Source organism: Coptis chinensis, chromosome 9 (genome assembly GCF_015680905.1).
Source record: "Coptis chinensis isolate HL-2020 chromosome 9, ASM1568090v1, whole genome shotgun sequence".
Classification (NCBI taxonomy): Eukaryota; Viridiplantae; Streptophyta; class Magnoliopsida; order Ranunculales; family Ranunculaceae; genus Coptis; species Coptis chinensis.
In genome coordinates, this window is record NC_141464.1 from 5,307,978 (window position 1) to 5,330,518 (window position 22,541).

The window sequence follows — 22,541 nt, forward strand, 5'->3', positions numbered from 1 at the left end:
CCCGCGAGATATTTTCTGTAGACATAACACATTAACTTTCTCTCCCAAAGTGGAGAACTTGTTATGCATGCATCAATAGTTTGTTCCTTGAACCACGAGAAACAATCGGCAACACTGGCGAAAATCTCCACCCATTACAAAAACTTTCCCTCCAAATGGTAAATCACTGTTTGTAATGTCTCTCAAAGTTTTCTCAAATGCTTCAAACGCATAACGATGTGCCATGGTAGCCTCATCCCATATCAGTATGCTCGCCTGCCGTAACAAATTGCCTAAACTGCCAGCTTTGCTTATTTTGCAAGTGGAAGTGGATGTAATTGGAATTGGAATCTTGAATCTAAAGTGGGTTGTACAACCTCCAGGCATCATGATAGCAGCGATTCCCGATGTAGCTGTTACAATAGCAATCTGTCCGTTGCTACGGAGTTTTGCTAAAATAGACTTATATAAGTAGGTTTTACCTAGCCCCCCAGGCCCATCAACAAAGTACACACCACCATTCCTCTGCTGCACAGAACTAAGAATCTGGTCAAAAGCAATCTTCTGTTCATGGTTAAGTTGACTGATAGAAGAAAGATCTTCTGAAGTAACAGGAATAGAAAGTTCCTCTGTGACCAAACTTGATATATCATCTTGGTCAACTTTGTCAGCACTCATCTGAGGTAAATCATAATATGAAATTGTATGTCCATATTGCTCCAACAACAACTTAAGTTCGCTTAGTAAACGATTTGTCACATAGGTTGTGTTAGAACTCCCTAAGGCGTAATCTTGGGCCATACAGCTATTAAATTCATTCCACAAATCACGTACTCTGATAGGATTACAATAAACTAGAATTGTAACAAATAATTTCCATAGAGAACTTGGCATATGCATTCTTGATGCTTCAAGCAAACATTGGCAAACATCACTGTCTCTTTCGAGCAACCCCAACTCCTCAGCAGCCTCTTTGAATGTAGGTTATATATTAGATCCAACAGTTCGCATATGTTCATATGATATTGGTCCTCTAACATGGTTCAGCAGCAGCCTCAAGTAAAATCGCTCACCTTCCATAGGGGAAACTGCAAATAGTCTTCCAATGACCCGATTCTGTGCAGTTCTTGATTGCCAATGCTTAGTCGACTTATCCCACACATAATGCTCAAGAATTTCATGATAAAGATATTGTCTAGCAGCAACGTCAATGCTATTCAGTCGGAAAAATTCTGTTAACATCGTGCGAGAGTTCCTATCATCAGCCAAAACATCCTCAAGCAGCTGGTTACCTTGATAGGTTATTTCATGCATATTTTGCAAGTGTACTTGCAAAGAATAAACTGACGGGTATATTTTCGAAGATTCTCCAAAGGGCTTCTTGCAGGCAAATCCAACGGCCATCTACATATTGCTTTATTTCATCATGTTCATCTTTATTTGTCGACGTCACTTCCATCGCTACTCGGTCTCACCCCTTGTAAATATACTTGTAAAAATACTTGACACTTTTAATACGCGAGCATATTTCGACATTGATATGGCAATTGTACTTTTTCAATAACCATGGATTATAAGGAACAACCCAACGATTATCAACACGATAATGCCGACCATGATTCTTAACAGTTGCGAAAGCGTTGTTGTCCCACCTCATATATGTAGCATAAGAATCGCTTCCTTGATTAGTTGCTGGAATGAATTGTTTTGGGAAATTTTTTGTACACTTTTGATCTCGCATGCAGACACAGTTAGGATTAATATTATCGCATGAACCATGAATCATGTGTTTAACTACAATCTCATATAGTTCTGGCTCAATAGTCGGGTTTGGAATTTCTGCTCTAACAATTTTGTCGTAAGCATCTGCAGTTGTTAACTTGTCGGCCTCATCAAGGATTAGAAGGATGTGTGCATGACGCAACCTTCTTTTTTGGAATTCAACTACATGAACATGTGCAACCACTTTTCCAAGGATTCCTTTAACGAATATATCATTTTTCAACTCTTCGAGCTAGGCACGGAAAATCCTGACTATCAAATCAGGTCGATCATTTGGAACCTGGCCTTTTAACAACTCATCTTCGATCTCTGACCACGATGGATTGCACGTCATTGTGATAAACAAATCTGGTCTTCCATACTTTTGAACCAATGCCATAGCATCATGATATCGACGATGCATGTCACGGGGACAGCCCAGAAAAGTTGCAGGCAAAATTGTTTTGCGCCCCACATTGCCTTCAATTTAACATAAAAAATGAATGTAAGGTTTTCCATTTGACTAAATTTTAATAAGTTTCAAAACTCAATGCGTACCTGAATGAACTTCCCCCGAACTTAAAGAGTCTTGCAATCCTTGATAAAGTTCAGCCCTTATTTCTTGCTGGTGATTACGTATCCACCTCAATCTTAAAGTTGATATTTTAACATAGTTGTCGACTATGTATTGTTGTAAAAGACGACCACTACGGAGTAGAAGGGATGGATCATCTGGGCGAATCTAATAAGGGAATTAGAAATTAGTGGTTTTCAATTGGATTAAAAAATATGTATATAACAAAATATTATAAAATGTTAGTCAGAAACTTACTTGTAGCAAGTAACAATAAAATTGTTGACATGTAAGTCGTGCCCTATTGCAACGAAACATATGTAAATTCCATCCTGGACTGCCATAAGGGAGTAGAAGAGGGTACTGAAGTGGATCATAATAGCCTGCAGTGTCTGGAACATTTTCGAATTCGCCAGAAATCCTTTGGGCTATGATGTCGCGTTCATTAAGGTTACTTGGATCTTCACTACCAACTAAAATAGCAGCTACTTGAGAAGACGTAGGAATGCTATATTGATGACTTCCTGTTGGTGATGTTAATCGTTGCGACACTTGTCGAAAAATTTGGACGTATGGATTCTCCTTTAAAACGTTATGGATGATAGACAATACTCGTCGGTCTAGTACTCCATTTTCAGCCATCCGATATTCAAGTTCATGATCTGTGTCATATATATACATTTGTAGAAATCTGGGCATGTGTCCTGGACTTGGTAGTAGGCCACCAATACGATGATAAATAGCACCCCGAGCGTTATATGTGTAAATTCCTTCCCTACCATCAGCGAGAGCATCATCAATGTCCACCCCCATAGAAATGAAGGAAAAACATGGTTTATGCGCGACGATATGTTTTCCTAAATTCAACACCAACTGTTGATTGACATTCATATAAATTAATCAAATCAGTAGGCGCTACCATAGGAGGTAAAGTAATTGTCCCATTTGAGCAACATAAACTGGGTGGTTCACGATTGAATAATTTTGCTTGACATTTAGGACAATTCTGAGGTGGTGGCAAACGATGTGTTTCTACATGCGAAGAGTCATCATAGCCTCGAGTGCAATTATGATTACGCCTTCTTCTAGTCACAAAGCATGTTTGTCGACTATTCTTAATGCCACCTAAGGGAACATACTTTGGATAGTTAATATACGTATTACATAAACCTAGTTACTTAATGCAATTAAATGGCTTATATAGATATTCTTAATTTAAGAAGTCAATCTAACCTTGTACAGATACTAAATTTTTTCTTAAACATTCAGTGTCTCTTCCAATTCCATCAAAGATCTATACGAGAATCGGTACTTCTTAATGAATGGCTTGTTATGCATGTTGACATCTTCGTGGTCTACATCTGTTTCTATAAATTAAATAAAAATTATAAGTGATAAGCGAAGTAAAAAAAAGTTTACTAATTATCAACGCAAGCATAAGATTAGATGTATACCTACGAAAGGCTCGCCTTCACTGTCACTACTGTTATTAATGATATTCCCATCTGGACTGATGGTATTGATATCATATTCGTCAGGAATTTCATCAGCACGGATTCCTAGAACTTAACAAAGTTCAATTTTATTTTTGTCAATATCATGGTATACATCGAATAAATACTTTATCAAGACATGATTGAATTGAAATATCAGCGGAGTAGTTAGTAGATGGGGGTTTAGCATTACCGTCATTGCTTGCACTTGCTGATGCAGTAGATGTTGCATTGATCAAGCTGGAATCTTCATTTCCCAAGTTCCGAGCATATTGTCTTATATGAGTCAACCGTCTTCCGTGCCAGCGTTAGTCACGATCCCCACAGAAGAATTGGTTTGAAATATTTGTAGGTTGATGTGGCATTTGAGTTACCCTCTGAGTAATGCAATTTTTGGAGGGTAATGATGCATTATAATTATTGCTTGCACTAACTGATGTAGTTGTTGTTGCTTCAATAAATTCTGAATCTTCGTTGACCAAGTTGCGAGCATAACGCCTTATATGAGTTAAACGCCTTTGTTGCGTAGGACGACCATCCCAAACCAACTGGTTTGAAATATTTCTTTGTTGGTGTGGTACCTGATTAACCCTCCGAGGTATTAAATTGTTGGAGTGTAATGATTCATCAGTGGGAATCAATGAAGGAGCTTCCCACGCTGTACGCATGCGGGCTCTTTGAGCAGTTATTGCTTCATTTCTTTGCTGTCGGATTCGTCGATAATAATTTCTTTGTAAACATTCTCTTCTCTGGGCTACCTGTGTTGAATCCATATTGGCTCGCCTCTCTCGTTCCCTAATTCGCCGATTTTGTTGTTGTTGTCGTTGAGCATTATCATAACTTCTGAGATCTAAATTCGAAGCACTTCCATGCAACTCCATATGCTAATGCTAAACAAACGGAAACACAAAGTAGAATGATTCAAATTACGGCTTGTAGAGTCTTATGCTAAACATGTAATATTTAGCTATTTTTTTTGCGTGCATTTTGTATCTATTTTGGATCTGATGTAGTTACACAATTTAATGACATGACAATTTTAAGGTTCAACATAGTCAACAAAGCAAAAAAAATTAACAATATTGTCAACAAAACTATTATTAAAAAATCTTTGTAAACTATTGACTCATATATTGTTACTGGCAAGTTAAAAAAAAGGCTGTAAACATAAGCCAAGCTTCAAAGCAGCTAAGGTCAATATGCTAGTTCATCACTTTAAAGGCGCAAAATACAATTTATCAACAAGCTCATTGTAATTTTAACTCAGAACAAAAAAACACTATGAGCCTATAACATGTTACATAGTCCATTGTAACTTACTAAACATTTTATTTTAACTTATTAATGCACTATGATCATATCCTTTTTTTTTTTTTTTTAACAATATACTATAACGTTTTTTATGGGACCTTTGTATTGCTCGGTACGAAAATTCCGTTGACTCAATTCCGTCAAAGGGACCTAAAATAACCTTCATACAACAATAGTTAGTAGTCAGTTCAAAAAAAAATAGACTAAAAGATTTTAAAACAACAAATGCAATGGATTGAGCTAAGTAATTTTCCATTTTAGTTTACCTATCTAAATGGGCTTCAAAGTTGCTGACTTAAATTTGGATAGTTCAAATAAACGTCCGACTGTATCGAAATGGAGGGAAAAAGGAAACAAACCTGCAAAAATGAATTCATTAGAATTTAAGTAACAAAAGAGGGGAAAAAAATGCAAATTAGTGCATACCTCGAGTGTCTGACGATGACAAATAAACATTGTATAGCATAATTCCTTTTTTTTTTTGTCTGCATAAAGCAGGTTAAAGCCTTTCCTATTAAACTCTAGCTACGCATGCTGAACTGAAGTGCTCCCAAGGCAAGTATTTGAAGAGGTAAGAAAATAATGTTGGAGATATTTTAAAAAAAAAAAAAATGTAAACCAGGTTTGTTTTTTAGTTATGGTGGGGTTAAACACATTGTAATGACTCACGAGCGTCAAATTTGGGGAGATAATGGGCAGTATGTTGGCTCTATATGTATAGAAAGGGCCAAATAATGTGATGAGAAAATCTGGCTGGTAGTAAAACTCTCTCTTTCCTCTACAGAAGCGTTAGCAACACCGATGCGTTCTAACGGGGTCCCACACAGCTGTTTTTAAAAGTTAGCAAATACTTATGGGAACAAAAAAATAGACTGAAAAGGTAGAGTAGGTAGGATGCATAGTCATGCTTATTGTGGACATTGCAAAAGCGTTCAACATTGTGTGCCGACTGCACTGAAGTGCGCCAGAGGCAAGTATTTGAAGAGGAAAGAAAATAATGTTGGGGATATTTAAAAATAAAATAAAATGTAAAGCAGGTTTGTTTTTTAGTTATGGTGGGGTTAAACACATTGTAATGACTCACGGGTGTCAAATCTGGGGAGATAATGGGCAGTATGTTGTACTACTAGCTCTATATGTATAGAAAGGGCCAAATAATGTGGTAAGAAAATATGGTTGATAGTAAAACTCTTTCTTTCCTCTACAGAAGCATTGGTAACACCAATGCGTTCTAACGGGTACCACACAACTGTTTTGAAAAGTTAGCAGATACTTATGGGAACAAAAAAATAGACTGAAAAGTTAGAGGAGTTAGGATGCATAGGCATGCTTAATGTTGACATTGTAGATGCGTTAAACACTGTGGGTCAACTAAAAAAGTAAAGTAGATGGGATACATAATCATGTTTAATGTGGATTGTGCATATGCGTTAAACACTGTATGGCAGCGACATAAAGAAAAGGTATGTACATTTAATAACATCTTCAAAAAGACAAAAAAAAAAAAAAAAAAAACCTCTGTATATGCACTTTACTCTTATTAAACTACAGGCTATAAATGGAAAGGAAAAAAGCAAATTACTATGTTGTCCATTTGTTCGCCACTCATCTATTTTTTTCTCAACACTTGGTAAGGGCATCATGTTTAATGTGGATTGTGCATATGCGTTAAACACTGTATGGCGGCGACATAAAGAAAAGGTGCGTACATTTAATAACATCTTCAAAAAGACAAAAAAAACCTCTGTATATGCACTTTACTCTTATTAAACTACTGGGCTATAAATGGAAAGGAAAAAAGCAAATTACTATGTTGTCCATTTGTTAAGCCCACTCATCTATTTTTTTCTCAACACTTGGTAAGGGCATTTGCGCGATAATCAAAAAAAGGCTGATTACTTTTAAGATGGCAGGTTATTTATAGTAGTAGTGATATATACATTAATATGCAATTCATGCCCAGTTAATCGTATATAAATATTTACATGTGTATAAACATGATTCATGCATATTTCTAGGCTAATACGTAAATAATAATCCATAAACTAATACATAATAACTACGTACATGGCATTCATGCAAAAACAGTAAAAATATGGAACCTGTAGCATCCCGCTAGTCCGCCAAAGAAATGAAACAGACGTTTCAATCCGTCGACGTAATTAATCCCAGAAGATATTTAAATTTTCTATTACAGTTCCAGAGAGTTAGGCCTGGATATGTCTCAAGATATATCAGTAGATGCTGGAGCTAGAACATGAGTAGCAAAAGAGAAAAGACACCTTGCGGATGTGGGCTCCACCTGCAGACGCGAGTCCAGTACCGCGCACGCGGAGGATTCTCCCACAATGAGCTAAACTTTTCACAGCAACCTTAGATTCTTGTGTAGTTTACTTTCCCGGTCCTAACTTGTTGTTCCTGGAAGTACCACAAAAAATTCGTTAGTGATCAGGTCTTTTGTGAGGCAAAAATGTTGAAAAAAAAACAACAATGTAAGAAATAAACAAAAATGAAGGAAGGATGAGAGTGGGGGTTCCCCTTGGAGCAATTTCCAGTCTGTAGCACAAGTCTTTGGTCTTTAGAATGGCAACGACACCATTTTAAAGATTTGGAACTAAAAAAATTTGGAACTAACAAAGTATTTCCCCGGTAGCGGCGCCATTTTGATATTCACCTTTTGCTATGTTAGAGATTTGAATCTCTTCCTTGGCCAAAATGCGAAAACAAAGTATTTCCTTACTCACGATTTTCATGTTCGTATAGTTTTGAGTGAGGATTCGAACCAACCTAAATTCTATGACCACTTACAACTTGGTTTTGCTCTTTGGAAACTAGTGAGTAAGTTTAGTTAAGGTTTCATTAATACTAACTATATACTTGGTTTCTTTTAATGCACAAAATAAAATAAAAACTTAAGTTATTTAAACATGCAATTAAAGCAAGAATAAAAATTTACTAAGACAAAAGTGGAGAGTTAATTTTCCTCATGTGAAGATAACCTCTATTATTTGATTTTTAGTAAGTGCATCTTAATCTTCCTAGGACTCTTAGACAAGTCCTAATAAAAACTAACTTGATCCCTAATGTATATGACTCATCTCTAAGATCATACATGATAGCATGTAAAATCAAAGCAATGACTTATCTCTAAGCTCATCACTTTGATTCCTAACTAGACTCTACACCAACTACCATTTTGGGATAGGATGTAGGTCTAGTTGTTCTTCCTAAACAACTTACTAAATCAAATAACAAAGATTATCCCTCACATGAATATCATTAACTCCCCACAAAGGGAAGTTTTAGCTCATGATCCTTAGGATAAAGGATTAAGTATAAAATATAAATGTAAATGAGAGATAAAGAGAACAAATAGAATAAGAAACTATATATATCAACTCACTTGCATGAAGAAGTGAGATTTATTTTCAAGAGGAACACAAAGTTTCCTCCATTAAAACTATTACAAGCTTTTTGTTCCAAACTAAAAAACTAAATAAAATCTAAGCCTAAGGAACTAAAATAATGCATGGTAAAGGAAAAAAAAGTCAAGGGAGTAAATGGAGTGTCTCCCCCTTGTTTTGTTTTTTTCTTCATTTGAGAGAAATCTCATTTCCTCCCACGTGAAACACCAAACCACATTTACTTCCTTCTTAACCACACAATCCACAACAAAGTGACACCTATCTTTTTTCACTATTAACACCTAATCTCATCTAACTTTATTAACTACATGCAAGGTGTCACTTTTGCACTAATTATTTGCACCTTTGTCTTGACTTGTATGATGACTCATCAAATCTTGCGGGCCCGCATAGTGGGTCAACGTGCAGTCCATTGGCGGTCCAGTCTTTTGACAATTTTACAACTTCCGCTTATATCATAGAGTTCATCATACGATTGTCCGAAGCAGCTCACTTGTCGCATTCGGAGTCCTGGTTCAAGAGGTGGGAGCTTCGGAAGTTTAATGGATCTGTGCGGATTTGTTGGGCTTCACATGGCTGATTCGGAAGAATTCATATATACATCGTTCCCCGTGCTTTAACGCAGGTTTAACCAATATTTTCATGTTTACTGCAAAGACCTGCAAAAGTACGAAAACATACTTATTTCATTATTATTAAACACATAATTAACCAAATTTTTATGTCTCAATGGGGTTTAATATTATAGTTTTTGGTGTTTATCACTGCCCACTTGGTAAAATAATCAGTTGCGATGAGTAAGAAACGAACACTGCCAGGGGCTTTCAGAAGTGGACCGACAATGTCAAACCCCACTTTGCAAACAGCCAAGGGCTCAAGATTGGATGAAGTTCCGTTCGCTGGAAGTTTTCCCATATTATCATATTTCTAACAAGGAACACACTTCTCGAACAAACACTTAGCATCATTTTTCTTGTATGGCCACCAGTACCCTTGTGTCATCGCTCTATGAGCGAGACTTCGCCCCCAGGAGTGATTTCCACATAGGCCGGAATGCTTATAAACCTTCCGATATGCTTAGACAACGAAACATAGGGTTAAGACTTGAATCTTTGTGATAGAGTTGCAAAAGACCATCTGTAGTCAAGATGATACAATATTTCCAAGCATCACATTTGACACGATCGCAAACTTTATGATCTTGAGGCAAGATGTGATCATGTAAATATGTGATATAAGAAAGGTGATAAGTGCTCAAAAAGTGCTATTTAACCCTCGATTATGCCTCTTGTTTAGCCATCTTAATGGACTAATAGTGTTTGTAAGTTATGTTTTATGATTCTACAGGTCAAAGAGAGAGCTTTGTGGAATATTAGAGAAAAAGGGATAAAACGGAGCAATTCGGAGCATTATGGATCACATGGGAAGCCCGTTGACAATCATGGAGAAGGGCAAGGAATTGGAGCTATTAAAGATGTGACTTGGACCTATTTTAAAGCCTATTTGGAAGCCCAAGACCAAAGGATTCGTTGCTTGGACCAAAGCCCGCAAAAGAGGATAGAAGGATAGAGCAAAAGAGACAAAATTGGTTAATGCATCTGGGACGCATGGATCGAGCGTCCAGACGCATTGATTGCGTCTGAGACACATGAATAGTGTGTCCAGACGCATGGATCGACACTGTAGCCAATTTCTTCTCAGTTTTGGAGACGAATTTGGACTCTGAAAGAAGTATATTTGTATTAGGAAACAAATGACGGTTTGGAATGCTTCTAAAGCTCATTGTAACCTCTATAAATAGAGGACCTAAGTGCCTCATGTAATTGGCCAATTCACTTATATTTTTGTCTCTAGAACTTGAGGCAGAGAGAGATTAATAATAAAATATCGGTTTTAACTAGCTGAGTCTTAATAAATTAGTCTTTCTAGTCTTATGTTCTTCGACTTTTCTCCCTCTCGTTCTTCGTGTTCTTCCTTCTTTATGGAAGGCTAATCTTCTCCTTCAAGGGAGGAGATGAAGCCAGTGTTTAAGGTTTAATGATTCTTATGGTTCATGGTGTTCTTCAATCAGGTTAGTTCTTTATGTTTTTAGTTATTAGTTATATTGCCCACACCAGGGGATGGAAGTATAGAATAGGGTTTATGTTTTGCAATATTAATATCATGCTAGTGTTCTTTACTTTTCTTCTAGTAGTATAATTTTTTAGAGTTAGGGAAGTATTCTTTGTGTTGCCATAGAAGGGGTAGCTCAGGGAGTGGCTACCTAGGGGAAGTATTCTTTGTGTTTGCCTTAAGTGGTGATCGATTCATTGAATGGCCGCCCTATTAGGAAGTACTCCTTGATGTTGCTCTTGGTAATACATTAAATGGCTACCCGAGCTTACACAAAAGGAAAGAATATATTAATAGCATAAACATAGAAACAACCTTAAGTAGAGTTAATTGTTAATGATGTTTCGTCCAAGAGGGCATCGGCACTCGCTCGATTACCTAATTGTAGTCTACTTGTAAGAACAACCATGAAGCAGAAGGTCATAGATTAAAAGTATTGGTGGATTCTAATCTCTTGAATTCTCTTTCTTATAAATTCTCAATAGTTTAGTTTAATTTAGTTTAGTTTAGTTTAGTATTAGAATCTATAATCTCTACAATCATAGTTTTTAATCCCTTAAACCCCCTTTCCAGTCCTGTCATTCACATAACATACACTTAAAAGTGGAACGATACCCTACTCATCTTTTACTTATTGAGGGATAATTAGGTTTTGATACGCTTCTGTTTTGTTCAACGACCATACACTATCTACATACACAAGAAGAGGCTTGTCAAATGGCTCCGCTGCCGGGTTAAGTTGTTTATGTTTAACGTTTTCTTTCAAGATTAGAATTTTGGATCTTAAGGTAATTTTAGCCGCATCATCCATCCTTTTAAGAAAGAAAGAAGCTTGAAGGACATCTCGAAGAAAAGATCTACCATCCAAGTTAGTCGAATCTTCATTCTTTTTATTTATTCTTAGTATAGTTGCATTATAGTTTAGTTTTATTGTTTTCTACTATAATTGCATTTAGGACCTTTTCAACAATTGAAGTTGTAAGCCAACACAGTGAAATATCAAACTCTAGTGTTTCTTGTCTGAATCTTGACAAACGGACTATCGTCTGTGGGCAGTGGTACTTAAGCAATCCAAGTGATTCACCATAACCCTAGAATAAATAGCTTTAGACAACGGGCGAGATACTAGCTGCAAAGCCCAACCCAGTTGAAGGAAAGTAGTTTTACATTTTAGTATAACTTAGAATAATTGCATATTATTCAAGCATAGTAGGATAGTTTTTTTTTTTTTTTTGGTATTTTCACATAGCATTTTCTAGTGTATGCCCCGTCATCTATATCATCGTCCAGTAAGAACACAACAGTGGACATGGTTTAACAACCAACTCACAAGAATACTAGATGAGATTGATACAATGGCCGCACACAATGAGGGAGGTGTTTTGGACACCAATAATCCTGAAGCTATCCCACCCATGCAAGCACAACAGAGGAAGAAGCCGAGTGATTTCTATTCACCATTCATTGGAGACCCACCAAGCAGTATTGTTTTTCTAGAGACAGAAGTTAACCAGTTTGAACTTAGAGCATCAGTTATCTCTATGCTTCCAAAGTTCAATGGTTCAGACAAGGTTCAGCCTTATGTTCACATGAACAAATTTCTATCAGTCCTCAGAACTTTCAAGAACCAGAATATCAGGGATGAGAGTATCAAGTTAATTCTTTTTCCACTCTCACTTGAAGGTAAAGCATCCGAATGGTTAACTACACAGCCGATCAATTCAATCAATAGCTGGGAGAAGTTGAGAACAAAGTTTATGAACAAGTTCTACCCACCAGAAGACAGATGCCATGCGCAAGAAGTTTATCGGCAATTTCAAAGGGAAGGGTGGTGAAGAATATCATCAAAGCTGGGAGAAATTCAATAATCTGCTAGTCTCATGTCCACATCATGGTTATGATAAGAGCACATAATGGCTCATTTTTTCTTTTCGAGGACTTTCTACTATGAACAAGCAGATGATACAGTCAATGCATCAAGGTAAGTTTACGTCATTGGATGGAGAAGAAGCCTACAACTTTTTCGAGAATTTAGCTGAAGACACTCAACAATGGAGTACTAGCAACGAGGAAGTAGCTAGAGTGGAGGGGGTGCCGAAGCAATTTAGCAACCAAATTCAAGAAGACCCAAATCAAGTGATGATATCAATTATGGCAAGCCTATCAACAGGACTTGAAACTCTGAACAAGAAGTTTGATCAGTTCTCTATGAATCCTCCAAAAGCAAACAATTTCCAAGCTAAACTTTAGCCAACCAAGCCTTGTTATGCCATTTGTGAGCTATGTTCTGATGAAGGCCACACCACTGAAAAGTGTTCGTACTATCTGGATACTAATGCAGAGGCATGTAGTATCAACTCTTTAGGAAGAAATAACCAGTTCAATCGGGGGTAATTATTGGAAACCACAAAATACAAATCGAGGAATTTTCCTCCGTGATTCCAAAATCGATCAAATCGGTTCGAATAACCGAGATCGGTTCCAAAACCGCCAAAGAACCATACAAATCAACGGTTATACCGGAACCAAAGAATACCAAGCTAACACAAATAGAGAGTTAGTACGGATCTTATGAATGGATATATTGCCCTACGCCCGGTCGAGCAAAGCAGTTATCCCACATCTGGAAGAAGCTATCACCACCATTGTCAATGAGCTGAAACAGACAAATCAAAGAACCCAAAAGTTGGAGAGTAACTTTAGTGTCATTCAAGGCCAGATAGGGCAAATCGCTGCTGCCTTGACGGAAAGATCGAAAGGAGCATTACCAAGCCTGCGGAGCCAAATCCGAAAGGAAGAGGTGTCCTGCAGGTGGATAACCTGGAGATTACTCAGTCGAATGACCAAGTTAATGTTGGCACCACTCTGAGGTCAGGCAAGAAAGTTGATAACAAGATTGTCTATGAACTAGGAAAAGATTCTATAGAGCCTAAGGTAACTTATGTCCCCACCATCCCACCCAGTTCTAACACTCTAGATATATCTAGTGTTGTGCCACCTGCTGAAGAAACTGTTGCAAAAGAAGTTGAAGGAACTACTGTGGACGTAAGTAAGAAGAAGCCATCACGAGTAACTCCACCTGTAACTCCACTATCTGTTACCAAGCCAACCGAAGCCGAAATAAGAGAACCGATATTGAAAAATTCGCCAGCACCGTTTCCTTCGAAACTAGTGAATACCAGAAAAGGATGACCAAGACAAAGAGAGATTTGCGATGTATTTCAGAATTTGCATATTAATATCCCATTTCGACCGCCATCTAGCAAGTTCCCTCGTATGCCAAGTTCGCGGAAAGATCTAGTGAAGAAGAAGACCAACATTTCGAAAAGAAGCTTTTATCGCTCAAAGATGTTCATCGCCTCTACAGAATCTAGCGGTTGTGAAACTGAAAGATCCTAGAAGTCCAACTGTTACATGCAGAATTGGAGATTCTTTGGAAGAGCAAGCTTTATTAGATTTGGGTGCTAGTGTGAATCTTCTACCATATTTCGTCTACGAGAAGTTAGGCTTGAATGATCTAAAATCAACTGATGTTACTTTACAGTTGGCAGATAGATTAGTGAAGGTACCTAGAAGAATCATTGAAGACGTCATAGTCAAAATCAAAGATTTCTATTATCCGGTTGATTTCATAGTACTCGACACAGAACCTACATCTGGTAGCTAGATACCAATCATTCTAGGCAGACCATTCTTAGCCACTGCAAATGCACTCATCAACTGTCGAAACGGTAATATGACGTTATCCTTTGGTAATATGAGATTCGAGACCAATTTTTCCATATGTTACAGCAACCACAGGAGATGTGTGTTGTGAACGAGGTATGCATGATTGAAGCGTTAGCACAGGATTATCTGACTCATTCATATCCTGCTGACGAGTTATTGAAAGCTCTGACAGACTCAGACTGTGAGGAACTTAGTGTCGAGGCAATCAATGCGATTTTGGATTCATCACCTATCATGGATGACAGCAAGTTTAGAGAAAAGTTTGAATCGCCTATGCCTGATGGACCATCTAAAGAGCTTAACAAGGAGTCGCCTAAGCTAGAATTGAAGCCTTTGTTGTCTACACTCAAGTATGTTTTCTTGGGAGATTTGGGAACCTACCCAGTAGTCATTGCATCAGATTTGACTGAGGAGTAGGAATCCAGGTTAGTAGCACTTTTAAAGGAACACAAGTCAGCTATAGGTTGGACAATTGATGATATCAAGGGGATCAGCCCTATGATAGTTCAATATAGGATTCATTTGGAAGAGGATTCTAAGACTTCTAAGCAACCACAGAGGAGGCTTAATCCGAAGATGAAGGAAGTAGTTCGAGAAGAGGACGTCAAACTCCTTGATGACAACATTATCTACCCTATTTCTGATAGCCAATAGGTTAGTCCAGTTCAAGTTGTGCCGAAGAAGTCCGGAACCACAGTAATCGAGAACGAGAACAATGAGTTGATTCCAACCAGGATTCAAACTGGATGGAGAGTTTGCATCGACATGTGAAGTTGAATAGGCGCGATCGAGGAAAGATCATTTTCCATTGCTTTTCATCGATTAGATGTTAGAAAGATTAGCTGGACAAGCTTACTACTGGTTTCTTGATGGTTACTCAGGATATTTTCATATCCATATTCACCCTGAGGACCAAGAGAAGACCACATTCACATGTCCTTTTGAGGATTGTCTAGACCATCTCTCCTTAGTCCTTAAACTCTGTTGCGATACCAACTTAGTTCTGAACTGGGAAAAGTGCCACTTCATGGTAAAGGAAGGGATAATGTTGGGTCACCAAGTTTCAAAGGAAGGAATTCTAGTAGATCAAGAGAAAATGTCTACAGAAGTAAGCTAGGTTCTTTGTAAGAATTGCCATTCGAAACTTGTCCCGGGTTCTGACCATTAAGAGAAAATTGTTGGTACAAGGTATACTTTTGTCAATCACATTTGAGAGAGATCGGAAGAATTCCTACAAAGTGGAACCTAGTGGGTGGGAATACTAGTCTTGAGGATCCGACTATAAAGGACTCAAAAGTCTTGAGAATCGACTTTAAAAGTCTTCATGACTTTAAAAGACTCATGTCGTTACGTCTTGGGGATCTAACGTAAAAAGACCTAAAAATTTGTTTCTTGAACTAATTCTGATATTCGGCATCAATGGTAATATCCTACCTTTTCTCATCCATTTCATTTACTTCTTTATACATTGAGGTCAATGCATGCATAAGTAGGGGGAGGGTGTACTTGAGAAATGAATTTCAAAAATTAGTTTTCAAAAACAAAAATATTTTTGTTTCTATATCAGTAGCATGAGAAAAATGAATTTTAATGATGAGTCTGGGATATATATTTTATACTGCTTAGTTTTGAGTTTGATAGATAGTTAATATTATTGATTTCATTACCGCTTAGACTATTTATTATGCTCGGACATAGTTCTTGTTGATAGAATTCTTTATCAATGCACCACCATAATACTTGGTCAGTTTTGTGTACTTTTGCTAGAAGAGAGATTTAAACCCCTAGTAAACTGGAAGTAGAATTTTTAGACTTAGCCCGTGAGACTTGAGCTTTATACCCATTCTTTGAGAGTTCTTACGAAAAATCCGAAGTCTTAGTGACTCAACATCTTTCAGTTCTTTATGTCGTTGTAATATAGTCTCATTATTTGTTGATTTGGTTAATCACGAAGTGACATCAACTGGGGAGATAGCCATTAGGTCTTGTAGTCTATTCGAAACAGAGTATCATACTGATAAGTCAAGTAGTGAACCCATTCAGCCTTTATCCCACCTAGTAGGACCATCATGTTAAACCCTTTTGAGCCTTACAATAAGCCATTTTCTTTCATAAAACCATTTACCCTTTACCCAACTCCAGACAAGGAGTATAGCCAAAATCTTTATCAGCCATACCCATATGTTTCTGAGTATACGAGGGGCACAAAGTGGAAGAAATAGCACAAAAGGAAGATTACAAGGAAATACCAGAGAGATACAATGAAGGCCATCATTCTGTTCTAAGTGAAAGAAGCTAGTGGAAAACAAGCATATCCAGTACTAATCAAGGATATACCACTAAGTTAAAAAAAATTGAATAGAATGGATGGAAAAGCTAAGACAAAGGAAGAATTTTCTCTGCAATACAGAATTTGAAGAAATCTTCCAAAGAATGAAGCAAAACCCTTAGTATTTTTCAGAAATAACCTTAGAATCCTTTTTACCTTTCCTTCATAAACCAATACCCAAGCCAAGTTACAACCCATGACTTATCACTACAGTATGGTACAAAGTCTAGAATAGGTGAGAGGATGCTAAAGTGAAGAACCCGACACTTCATATGTGATTGACATTCTTTCCATGAGACTACTTTTATTCAGAAGTCTGTTTTTCAAGATAGTATGTGGGATGTTCGTATGCATTATTCTTTTCCCCACATACATGAGGTAAAATAGTAGACCATCTTCTGAGAAATTTTTTTCTGAAAGTATGACCGGTGAGAATTGAAAGTCGAGATTATCTACCTATGGTAAACTAGGGATTCCGTTTCTTAGATAAGAGAGTATAGGAGATTGACTAAGTACACACATAAGCCTTGATTAAGAATTTTGTCAATTTTTACTATCTCCCATCATAATTTATGAGTCTTTGCAGCAATATAGTTAGCAATGGAGACTGTCTATTGGAGTAAGCACTAAGTGGGTAAGGAATTTCTCTCTCTGAAAAATACTATCATTCTTAAACATGCTATTGATTAATTTTGTGGGTATATCACCTGAAAACCCTCACGAGACTATAACTCGTCCTTTTTGGAAAACTTAAAGGTTTAAAGTCTTGTTACATATGGTAAATGCAATCGCGATGCCTGCAAAAATGAGTTAGGATTTTATTTTTGTTATTAGGATGTGATTTTGATCACTTATCTATTTTTTTATCTTATTTGCTAAGAGACTAGCAAAAGGCTAGTTGGGAGTTGTGATAATTGCTCAAAAAGTGCTATTTAACCCTCGATTATGCCTCTTGTTTAGCCATCTTAGTGGACTAATAGTGTTTGTAAGTTATGTTTTATGATTCTACAGGTCAAAGAGAGAGTTTTGTGGAATATTAGAGAAAAAGGGGTAAAACGGAGAAATTTGGAGCATTAAGGATCACATGGGAAGCCCGTGGACAATCACGAAGAAGGCCAAGGAATTGGAGTTATTAAATATGCAACTTGGACCTATTTTAAAGCCTATTTGGAAGCCCAAGACCAAAGAATTTGTTGTTTGGACCAAAGCCCGCAAAAGAGGATAGAATGATAGAGCAGAGAGACAAAATCGGCTAATGCGTCTGGGACGCATGGATCGAGCGTCCAGACGCATTGATCGCGTCTGAGATGCATGAATAGTGTGTCCAGACGCATGGATCGACATTGTAGCCAATTTCTTCTTAGTTTTGGAGACGAATTTGGACTCTTAAAGAAATATATTTGTATTAGGAAACAAATAACGGTTTGGAATGCTTCTAGAGCTCATTGTAACCTCTATAAATAGAGGACCTAAGTGCCTCATGTAATTGGCCAATTCATTTATATTTTTGTCTCCAAAACTTGAGGCAGAGAGAGATTAATAATAAAATATCGGTTTTAACTAGCTGAGTCTTAATAAATTAGTCTTTCTAGTCTTATGTTCTTCGACTTTTCTCCTTCTTGTTCTTCGTGTTCTTCCTTCTTTATGGAAGGCTAATCTTCTCCTTCAAAGGAGGAGATGAAGCCAGTGCTTAAGGTTTAATGATTCTTCTGGTTCATGGTGTTCTTCAATCAGGTTAGTTCTTTATGTTTTTAGTTATTAATTCCATTGCCCACACCAGGGGATGGAAGTATAGAATAGGGTTTATGTTTTGCAATATTAATATCATGCTAGTGTTCTTTACTTTTCTTCTAGTAGTATAATTCTTTATAGTTAGGGAAGTATTCTTTGTGTTGCCTTAGAAGGGGTAGCTCAAGGAGTGGCTACCTAGGGGAAGTATTCTTTGTATTTGCCTTAAGTGGTGATTCATTGAATGGCCGCCCTATTAGGAAGTACTCCTTGATGTTGCTCTTGGTAATACATTAAATGGCTGCCCGAGCTTACATAAACAGAAAGAAGATATTAATAGCATAAATATAGGAATAACCTTAAGTAGAGTTAATTGTTAATGATGTTTCGTCCAAGAGGGCATCGGCACTCGCTCGATTGCCTAATTGTAGTCTACTTGTAAGAACAACCATGAAGCAGAAGGTCATAGATTAAAAGTATTGGTAGATTCTAATCTCTTGAATTCCCTCTCTTATAAATTCTCAATAGTTTAGTTTAATTTAGTTTAGTTTAGTTTAGTATTAGAATCTATAATCTTTACAATCATAGTTTTTAATCCCTTAAACCACCTTTCCAGTCTTGTCCTTCACATAACATACACTTAAAAGTGGAACGATACCCTACTCATCCTTTACTTATTGAGGGATAATTAGGTTTTGATACGCTTCTGTTTTGTTCAACGACCATACACCATCTACATACACAAGAAGAGGCTTGTCAAAAGGCACCAATCATCCTCATTAGAAGGCATAAGCGGAAAACTTAGCTCGACATCAGGAACTTCTGGAGCATTGTCAGCTTCATGATCATTGTCGGTATGGACCGAGATAATATCATTGACAGGATCATTGGGGTCATCTGAGAGCATAAGTTGTTGATTAAGTGTTTTCTCTACAACGACAACTTGATTATCAAGATCACGCTTGCACTTCCGAGTCAACATAGGAGATATCAAATTGACATGACGTGATTCATCAGAAAATGTCTAGACAAAAAAACAACTCTGAGTGATGTACATATCTCGCAAATCCTCGATCGACAGATCGATACTCAGCTCCTTTTGAAATTCAATGGTAATCTGGCGAGGCTCATTCGACTTAATTGCCGCGGATAAATATGCGAGAGAATCAACATGTCATACATCATAATGCGGACGCTGCACAATACTGATAGATTCAAAATTTCGAGCAATCCGATGAATTAAGTCCAAATAAGTCGTCATTCTCTCATCACGATCCGCATACGATCCTCCAAACTGGCTAGCGACTAACTTAGAATCTGTGAATAATTGTAACTTAGTTGCCCCCAATTGAAGAGCAGTGCGCAAGCCGCAAATGACAGCTTCGTACTCGGCCTCATTATTTGAACGTCAAAACCCAAACGCACTGACTTCTCAATTTTTTCTCCATTCGACTGCAAGATTACACACCTAATATCGGAGCCAGACTTATTATGCAAACCATCAGTGTAAACAATCCAGTAATTGGCAAATACATCTGATAAGTGTGGCAAGTCATCGCCCCCAAGAGGTAATGGCGTGTTATCGACGACATTTTCTTCATCCAGTAATGCGTCAGACATAAGAATATCATCAATAGGAAAATCGGCCATTAGCGAAGCCAAAGCTTGTCCTTTCTCAACTGTACGAGTTTCAAAAACAATGCTATAAGCGGTAAGGTAACTTTCCCATTTTGTGAGGCGACTCGATTCCTAGGCATTGTGAAAAAGCTTTTGCAGTGGATATTCGGTATAAACTTTGACAACTTGTCCCTGGAAATAAGGCTTAAGACATCGGGCAGCATGAACCAAGGCCAATGCAATTTTCTCCACTCGAGAATACCTTGTTTCAGCCATTATAAGAGTCTTGCTAACAAAGAATATAGGACGACCATTGTCACCATCGACAAATAAGACGGCGCTTATGGCATGATCAGTAGCGGCTAAATACAGACCGATAGGCTGCCCCATTGCTGGACTGGCGAGAACTAGAGGTTGGACTAAGTACGCTTTCAAGTGACGAAATGCAAGTTCACAATCCTCCGTCCAAATTGATGCATCTTTCAATGTTTGGAAAAAATGACGGCATCGATCAGAATACCGAGAGATAAAGTGATTTAGGGCAGCCAAGCGTCCTGTAAGTCGTTGAATCTCTTTCTTTGATGTCGGAGAAGTCATTTCAAGGATAGAACGAATCTGATCCGGATTTGCTTCAATTCTGCGTCTAGTTATCATGTATCCTAAAAATTTACCAGACGACAAACCGAAAGAATACTTAGCCGGATTCGAACGCATGTTGACATTGGAGAGTCTGTCGAAAATAGCTTGCAAATCATTAAGATGATCAGGTGCTTCTATAGACTTGACAACCATGTCATCGATGTATGCTTCGACTGTCTTTAATTTCCAAGTAGATCAGAAAAAATGGTGTTGACTAGCTTTTGATATGTGGCTCTAGCATTTTTCAGACAGAAAGGCATTACCTGGTAACAGTAAATTCCTTAGTCTGTAATGAATGCAGTGAACTCTTGGTCCTCAATGGATAACAGAATCTGATGATAACCAGAATAAGCATCCAAAAAAGACAAACGATGAAAACCAGATGTTGCATCGACCATTTCAGATATACGAGGCAACGAATACGGATGAATCGGACATGCTTTATTAAGATTCGTGAAATCGATACAAACACGTAATTTGCTGTTCTTTTTAGGCACTGTGACTACATTCAACAGCCATGTTGGATAAGTCATCGGCCTTATAAAATTAACAAACAAGAGACGATCGATTTCTTCTTTCACCTTCATCTTTCTATCGGGGGCCATCCTTTGGGGCTTTTGTCTAACCGACTTTGCATTGGGATCAATGTCAAGTTTATAACAAACCACAAAAGGATCTATACCGGACATTTGCTCTATTCGCCAAGCAAAAACATGACTATTCTTCCTTAATAACAAAATAAGCGCTTGTCTACTCGCTTCTGGAAGTTCGGTCGAAATAAAAGTGGTCTCTTCAGGGAGTTGGCCAATTTGAACTTCTAAAAGTGGATCAACGGTCGGGGGTCCTTCAACATTTCTATTGGCAGAGTAGACTGAAGGTCCCGGATGCTGTAATTGTTATTTGACGGCGTTGGAACTAAGAATAGTTCATCCAACAACTTCAGACTTCTTATAATCATCGAGAACATTGTCGTGGCAAATTAGAGATGCAAGTTGATCGTTGTGCACTTTGCAGACTTTACTATACCATTGAAGGGGAACTTGACGACTTGATGATATTGTAAGGGGATTTACAATCCATCAATAGAAAATCAATATTGATTTCCTTCTTCATAAGAGTGACCGTGAGAGAAACCTTTCCAACGCAATGAGTATCAGTACCATCAAAACCAACGATAGGCGCATTTTATGGAGTGATCAAGTTATCAATAAAAGGAATATTGCGATAACACCCAGAAAATATGACGCTAGCTAAACTACCAATGTCGATCATTATACGTTGTACGCATATACAGTTGATATATACAGTTATCACGATAGCATCATAATAAGGAACATGCACTCCCATTAGATCTTGGTTAGTGAAACACAATGGTTCGTCTTCAATAGTCTCCGTGTGAAAACCTTCAACGAAATTGATCCTGTTAACTTCGTAAAAATTAGAAAGATATTTGACTTTAGAACGATGAGCATTTTTCCGCTTAGTATTGGTCAATGAATCGATGACGGCATGTCCAACCTTAATGACATTGTGTTTTGTTACCGTTAAAGCTTGAGTTGTCATTTTTTTCTGCACATATTGATCAAGTTTCCCATTCTGCACAAACTTTTCAATTCTTCCCCTCAAAGACCGATAGTTCTCAATCTCATGACCATAATCATTATGAAATTTGCACCATAAAGATTTATCGCGAATTGTTTTAGTGTCGTCGCGCAGGGGAAACGGCGGAGTGAGCATACATTTATCCTTGATTTTATATTAAACTACCGCATATTTAGTATTAAGCGGAGTTAATTCAAAATCATTAAAAGGGTTTCCAATCCTACTTGTGGTGTCTTCTTTCT

General features: G+C 37.5%; 1 protein-coding gene across 1 annotated transcript; it reads right to left on the reverse strand.

Moving 5' to 3' along the window:
- Nucleotides 1-1,450: 1,450 nt before the first annotated feature.
- On the reverse strand, nucleotides 1,451-4,688 carry LOC147474515 (uncharacterized). Its single transcript, XM_086585103.1, has 5 exons — nucleotides 4,182-4,688; nucleotides 2,573-3,187; nucleotides 2,299-2,482; nucleotides 2,042-2,220; nucleotides 1,451-1,993 (listed from the first exon to the last, which is right to left on the reverse strand). Exons 1-5 carry the CDS (start codon nucleotides 4,686-4,688, stop codon nucleotides 1,451-1,453), a joined length of 2,028 nt encoding a protein of 675 aa, XP_086441229.1.
- Between the last annotated feature and the right edge of the window lie 17,853 nt (nucleotides 4,689-22,541).